At 25.4% G+C, this 7,485-nt stretch overlaps 1 protein-coding gene across 5 annotated transcripts in view; it reads left to right on the top strand.

Annotated features, from left to right (window-relative positions):
* The window catches only part of LOC117180054 (cleavage and polyadenylation specificity factor subunit CG7185-like), a 60,418-nt gene that overhangs the window by 14,859 nt on the left and 38,074 nt on the right, over window positions 1–7,485 (top strand). For 4 of the 5 annotated variants that reach the window (XM_033372366.1, XM_033372365.1, XM_033372364.1 and 1 more), the window contains exons 5-6: window positions 1,148–1,277; window positions 4,965–5,078. In XM_033372366.1, coding sequence (XP_033228257.1) covers window positions 1,148–1,277; window positions 4,965–5,078 — 244 coding nt within the window. The remainder of the gene's footprint in view (window positions 1–1,147; window positions 1,278–4,964; window positions 5,079–7,485) is intronic. The other variant, XM_033372367.1, reaches the window with a different exon arrangement.

Below are 7,485 nucleotides of genomic sequence, written 5' to 3'. Positions count from 1 at the left end.
TTTTTTTTTGAAAATTCAACTATTCCAGTTAAAGATTCACCATATTAGTTAATAATACCTCCTTTTGATTGAGAATTAATTTTTCAAACTGAAAATTTAAATTTTCTATTTTTTGATTTAAAACTGACATTTTTAGGCAAAAATTCAACTAGTCGGTTCAAAAGTTGTCTTTTTTTATTTGAAAATTTAACTATTTCATTGAAAAGCCATGTATTTTGTTGACTAATCGTATTTTTTTGTAGAAAATTAATCTTCTTATTTGTAAAAGTTCATCTAGTTGGTTGAAAAATAAGCAGTTTTGTTAATGATTCGCTTTTTTACGACAAATTAATTTTTTTACTGAAAATTCAACTATTCCAGTTGAATCTTAAACTATTTTGTTGAAAATTAGTTTTTTCTTTTGGTTATAAATAATTTTTTAAACTGAAAATCATTACAGTTTAAAATTTCATTATTTTAGCGAAAATTAATCTCTTTGCTTAAACATTAATTTTTCAAACTAAAAATTGAGTTATTTAATTTTTATTTGAAAATTCATCACTTGTTGAAAATTTAACTATTCCAATTGAATATTCCATAATTTTAGTTGATAACTCATTTCTTTTGTTGAACTGTAAATTTTAACTGAAAATCTAACTATTCAATTTTGAGTTGACAATTTATAATTTTTAGTTAAAAATTCATGTATTTTGTTGAAAATTAATTGTTAAAATTGATCTATATTTTTGAAAATGCAATATTTTCACTTGAAAAGTTAAATTATGTTCTTCGTATTATTTAATTAATCGATGGCGGTTATATATTTAAGAATATCGTTTAATATAATTTGCCAAAGCCTTCTCAATTAAACATATTAATTGAATCTCAAGAAACTGAAAGAAAGCAATATTTATAGTAAATTTGCGAAACTGTATAAATATTCCGAGTTGATGCTTTAAAAAAATACTCAAAAATTATACTTGGATAAAAGCTGGAACTGTCAGGGAATTTATTCCAGGATTTGAGCAGACACCCCGAAATGAATAAAACTGCTGAGTTAGGACAGGGAAATTTCAAAAAAGAAGTATAATTCCAATCCCGGGAAAATTCAAAATTAGCAGTGATGGAAATTATAGGTATAGCTACTAATTGTACTGGATTTTTTTAGCAATTCCATGGAGGACCTCCTGGACCGCCAGGTCAGGGACCACCTCGGGTACCACCTGGACATCCTGGACCACCTCCAGGCGATCCGAGAGGAGCCCCGCCTAGAGGACCCGATTGGAATAGGCCACCGGGTTCGTTTAATTTTTTTATTTTTAAAATTACCCACATTTCATTCAAGCATTGTTACGTTATTAGTTTGTAATAAACTATATTTTCGATTGGAAAAAAAAATCGTGAGTGATGTTGAAACAATGCAAAATAGGGAAAAAAATACAATACCTCAGTACTAATTTAACTACTTTCAATATATAAGTTTTAATAATGTCACTTTTGTTTCAATAAATTAACTTATAAGGCATTTTGAAATATTTTAGGATAAAGACTTTTTTATTTTTGGAAGATAGAGAACGATATTACAGTACCTAGATGGTTTTAGGATATTTTAAAAGATTTTACAGGATTTTATAAGATTTCCGAGGATTTCAATGATTTTAAGGGATTTTAAAGCTCTCAAGGTATTTCCATAAATTTTCCAAGATTTCAGGAAATATCCCAGATTTCATAGAATCTTACGGGAATTTAATAATATTTTAGTGGATTTTAAAGGAGTTGTTCAAAAGAAGTGATGTATTTCGAAGATTTTCTAAGACCTGAAGAGAATTCTTCTAAATTTATTTGATTCTACTTACTTCAATGGATTTTTGGAGTTTTTAAATGTTTTAATATAATTGGTCCTGAGGATCAATTGACAAAATTATTTAAAAATATTCCCAGGCATTTTCAAGAGTTTTAAAAAGTTTTAAGGGATTTCAAAGATATTAAAGGATTCGAAATATTTTCGGAAATTTTAAAAGATTTCCACAACTTTTTAAATTTATTTCAATAGTTTAAAGAGATTTTTTTAACGCTTTGAAATATCTGAGGGTATTTTAAAATATTTAAAGTTTTAAACAATTTCCAGGTATTTTCCAGGGTTTTAACAGTTTGAAGGGGTTAAAAAAAATTGCATGCGGTTTTAAAGAATTTCCTAGAATTTTGGAAAATGTGGGAGGATTTTACAGAACTTGTCATGTGATAGGATATTTCAAAAGATACGAAGGAGTTTTCTTTAAGTTTATAATGGTTTTCAATGATTTTATGGGGTCTAAAAGCTCTCACGGTATCTTAATAAATTTTACAGGGTTTCGAGAAGTATCGTAAGATTGTAATTTCACGGAATTTTATAATATTTTAATAGATTTCAAAGAGTTTATTCACAAGAAGTGAGGGATTGTATGAAATTTCAAAGATTTCAAGAGATTTTTAAATATTTTTTGTAATATATTTGGAATTCGCTCTGAATTCTTGATAATCTCTTCTTAATTCTTTCAAATCCTTTTAAATTCTTTTAGATTCACACATTTACTTATTAGGCTTTTAATCAAATTCTTATAAATTCTCTTTAATTTTTCTAAACTCATTTTAAACTTACTCAATTCAATGATTTTTTCATGTTTTTGAATTGTTTTGAATTCCATTGATTGTCTTTAAAATTTTGTTTGATTTTTTTAAAATGAATTTCATATAATTTTTCTCGTTTCACTTAAACTCCTTAATATTACTTAATTTTTACTGAAATGAATGGATTTTTTCGATTTCGAAAAATTTGTCTAAGCTTATTTAAAAGTTATTGTAGTCAATGGAGATTTTTGATACCTATTTTTGAATTGTTTAGCCTTCGGTGTCTATATTTTATCCCATAGTGACTGTGAGGCCTGATATTTGTAAAAAACTTGAAAAAATCGTAGAAAATCGGAAAAAAATAATTGGAAAATTCGTGGGGTCCAAGTAAGCCCAGGTGTCCTTTAAGGGTTAAAAATGAATTTCCCTTAAATAATAATATCGATTTGAAATACAATGATTATTTTTTCTTGGTCACTTATGAACTAGAACTTAGTTTTGTTTTGTTTCACTAAAGTGGGATTTTACCACTCACCAGAGTATGCGCTCTGTTTAGGCCTGAGTTCTGCAAAAATTCAAATTTAATATATGAGAAGTAGCTTTTTTTAATACAAATTTTTAATAAAAGTTTATAGTTAATTCGTAAAACAGAGTTAAAGTGTCAGTCATTCAGTTTGAAAACAACAAATTTAATATTTTATGTAGGATCAGTTTTTTTTGCATAGTTTTGAATTTCCCGAACATAACATATTTTCAAATTAAAAAATCAACTGTTTTAAAGAAAAATCGTCTTTTCTTTTATTGAATGTAACTTTTTTTAAAATAAATATTATCGGCTCAAGCTTCTTTTCCTTAGTGGAAAATTGACCTTTTAATTTGTTTGTTTTACTTTTACTTAAAAGCTGACATTTTTATTTGAAAAATTTGTTGAAAAATCGTTCTTGTTGGTTTAATTTAAGGGCTTTTAATTAAAAATATTTTTTATTGCAATATCAATTATTACATTTTACGTTGTTTGTTGAATATTCATCTCTTTAGTTTAAAATAAACTACAATAAAATCAGGTTTTTTTTCGTTAAAAATTGATTAAATAGAAATTTAACTTGTCCGTTTTTAGTTAAAAATAAAAATTCGCCTCTTTCATCTTGATACTTAACAATTAATCGATCTGTTTGAAAAACATTTTTCGGTTGAAAATTTAACTTTTTTTTATTAGTTTTTCTTTACGTGAAAATTGATCATTTTAGTTGAAAATTCAACCACGTGTTTAAAAATGGACTTTATCTTATATAATTCTTCATATTGTTTGCAAATTCATTTACTTTAGACAAAAATTAATTTTTTTGGTTACAAATTGAACTAGTCTGTTAAAAAGAGGTTGTTAAGCATTAATTTTTTAGTTGAAAACTCGACTTTTTGGTAGAAAATAATTTTTTTTTTGGTCGAAAATTCATTATTTTCGGTTGAAAATGTAAAGTCTAGTTGAAACCTCCTTTTTCCTGTTTCAAAATTAGTTTTTTATCTGAAAAGTGAACTATTTAATTTTTGGGTACAAATTTATCTTTTAGTTACAAATTCACTTTTTTCTATGTACATTTATTTAATTGAAAACTTCGTTCTGAAATTTACATTTTGAACTTGAAAATGAAGTATTTATTAAAAATTCTCCTTTTCTGTTTCAATTCTACTCTATTTTATTTAATATTAAAATCATTTTATGTAGGAGTATCAACTATTCAATTTTTCAACTGTTCTATTGAAAAATTCTCTGTTTTTTGTCGTTTGAAAATTAATTTTTGTAACAGGAAATTTAAGTATTCCATTTTTAGTTGAAAATGTTTTCTTTTTTAGCTAAAAATTCACTTGTTTTTTTTGAAAATTGAACTATATTGTTGAAAATTCCATTTTTTATATAAAAAAATCACTGTTTTATTTTTGGTAAAATTTTTGTTGTCGAAAATTTGACAGTTTTGTTAAAAATTCGTTTTCTTTTAGTAGAAAATTGACGTTTTTTAATCAGAACTTCAAATACTTAGTTGGAAATTTATGTATTTTGTTGGAAATTTGTCTTTCTAGTAGAAACTTAATCTTCTTGTTTGAAAATTTATCATTTTGGTTAAAAATGGAACTGTTTAATTTTTGGTAAGAGTAATAAAAATATTAATTTTTTTCTCTTCAAACTGAATGGATTACTCTTACTTTATTTTACCAATGAATTATAAACTTTTATTATTAATTTTGTATAAAAAAACTATTTTTTATTGATTTGAATTTGATTTATTTATTTGTTTTATTTATTAAGAAGAAGAAGAAGTTGTAGTTAAATTATTGCATGCGAATTTGAAAAATCTAGTAAAGAGTTGGATTAATTTACGTAGGAATGCATCCTGGGCCTCAGGGACCACCAGGTTTCCCTCAACATCAACATATGCAAGGCCCGCAACCTGGCCAAGGCCCACCACAAAGAGGACCTCCGCCAGGTTCCATGGGTGGTGAGCACTGCACTGAGATAATAAGAGTTTGATTTTTTGTAGTTTTGAATTTAGTTTTGCATGATTTTGAGGGAATTTTATATTTCAGACAATTTGGCATTAATTGAGTATTCAAAATTACTTTCTAGGACAAAATGACCGCTGTTTTGATCATCTTGACAAATTATATAACAACGAATGGAAAGTAAGAATATAATAGAGAATTGTATCAGGGTGGCCGCAGGTCGGTGAAATTCGGGACAAGCCAGGAAATTTTGCCGGTCAAGAAAAGTCAGGGATTTTAAAGAAGAAAAAATGGCAAAAGTTAGGGAATTTTTGTAATAAGCATTTTTAATAACTCAAGAATAATGAGTTCTGCCAGAAAGTAACTTTCGGTCCCTTTCTTCAAATCACCCTTTTTTTTTAAATATCAAAGGAATTTTCAACAAGTTTAGAAGGTTTGAAAGAATTTAAAGATATTTCAAAGAATTTGAAATATTTTATTATGTTATGTATTATGTATTATTATTATTATTATTATGTATTATTATGTTTTATTATGTATTATGTTTTAAGAGATTTTAATTAATTTTTAATAGATTTCAATAATGTTTAATGGATACCAGAAGATTTTAAAGGATTCCAAGGAATTTTTTAAGATTTTAATAATTTGAAAAAATTCCAATTGACTACAAATTTTAGAGTATTTTTTTTAATTCCAAAGAAATCCAAACAGCTTTAAATAGTTTGAAAGAATTTCGAAAGATTTTAAAGGATTTAAAATATTTTATTATGTTTTAAGAGATTTTAATTAATTTTTAATAGATTTCAATCATTTTTAATGGATACCAGAGGATTTCAAAGGATTCCAGAGTTAAAATTTTTTTATAATTTAAAAGAATTCCAATATATTTTAAAGGTTTTAGAGTTTTTTTAAGTTCCAAAGAAATTATAGCAGATTTAAAAAGTTTGAAAGAATTTCGAAATATTTCAAACGATTTAAAATATTTTAGGGTACTTTGAGAGATTCCAAGAAATTTGGAATATATTCCGATCATTTTGAAGGGATTCTAAAGAATAGTAAAGGATTTGTAATATTTTAGGACATTTTAAAAGATTCCAAGTTATTTTTAATAGGTTTTAATAATTTGAAGGGATTTCAACGATTTTTTAAAATATTTTAGGGTATTTTTTAACATCCCAAGGAATTTTTAACAGCTTTAAAAAGTTGAAAAGAATTTTGAAAGACTTCAAAGGAAGATTTCAAATGCTGTTAAATAATTTGTAATAATTTAAGGCATTTTAAAAGATTACAAGGCATTTTTAATAGATTTCAATAATTTGAAGGACTTCCAAGGGATTTTAAAGACTTTAGAATATTTGTTTAAATTCCAATGAATGTTTAAGCCGTAAGATTTGAAAGGATTTGAAATATTTTAGGTTATTTAAAAAGATTCAATAGAACTTTAAAATATTTTGATCATTTTGAAGAGATTTCGAAGGATTATAAATGATTTGTAATGATTTTTTTCTAAATTGCAAGGATTTTTCAATCTGAAAGATTTGAAAGAATTTGAAATATTTTAGGTTATTTCAAAAGATTAAAATGAGTTTTTCATATATCCAATAATTTTGAAGGGATTCTAAAGGATTGTAAAGTAGGAAGTTTGTTTAATACTCAACAGATTTTTATGATTTTCATTGAATGCATTTTAGTTTCCCTGAGTTCTCCTAAATTCACTATGATTTTACGGAAATAAGTGGAATTTTGGGCGTTTTTCTGGTTCATTTGAATTTAAGTTGAATCGTTTTCAAGGCCTATGAATCGAACTCTTTTTAAATTCAAAAGAATTTTCGTATTATTATTTAGGTATATTAATTCCGTTTAGTCACTTTTTGGGTTAAAATCCAGGCACTTTTAGACACTTTCAGTGTTTTCAAGTAAATCGGAATGGCAGCCCAGGGAATAATGAATTATACATTTATAAATTAAATTTTTTAATTGAAAATTAAATATTCTATTTTTGGTTGAAAATGCATGTATTTTGTTGTGAATTGAAAAGTTTCTTTGCTATTCTCTCCCATGTTGAAAGGCCGTCTTTTTTGGTTGACTTAACTGATTGTGATTAAAAATTAAAATATTTTTTGTGGAAACATCAACTGGTATACGTTTTGTACAAAATTTGGTTAAAAATTATTTTGTTTGTTGTAGATTCATAATTTTAATAGAGAATTCATCTGTTTGTTTGAAAAATTAGTTATTGTATTGACTCGTTTTTTCTTTGGCTGAAAATAATATTATTCACGGAAAATTCTCTGTTTTACAGAAAAACTCTTCAATGAAAATTTAACAAGTCTAACTTTAGGTTGACGATTTATCTTTTGTGTAGTGGAAAATTTGCATATTTTGTTAAAACTGATCTTTTTG

The sequence above is a fragment of the Belonocnema kinseyi genome, chromosome 9, assembly GCF_010883055.1.
Source record: "Belonocnema kinseyi isolate 2016_QV_RU_SX_M_011 chromosome 9, B_treatae_v1, whole genome shotgun sequence".
NCBI lineage: Eukaryota > Metazoa > Arthropoda > Insecta > Hymenoptera > Cynipidae > Belonocnema > Belonocnema kinseyi.
Note: the sequence above shows the minus strand (reverse complement) of the source record. Positions and strands in the feature narration are given on the sequence as shown.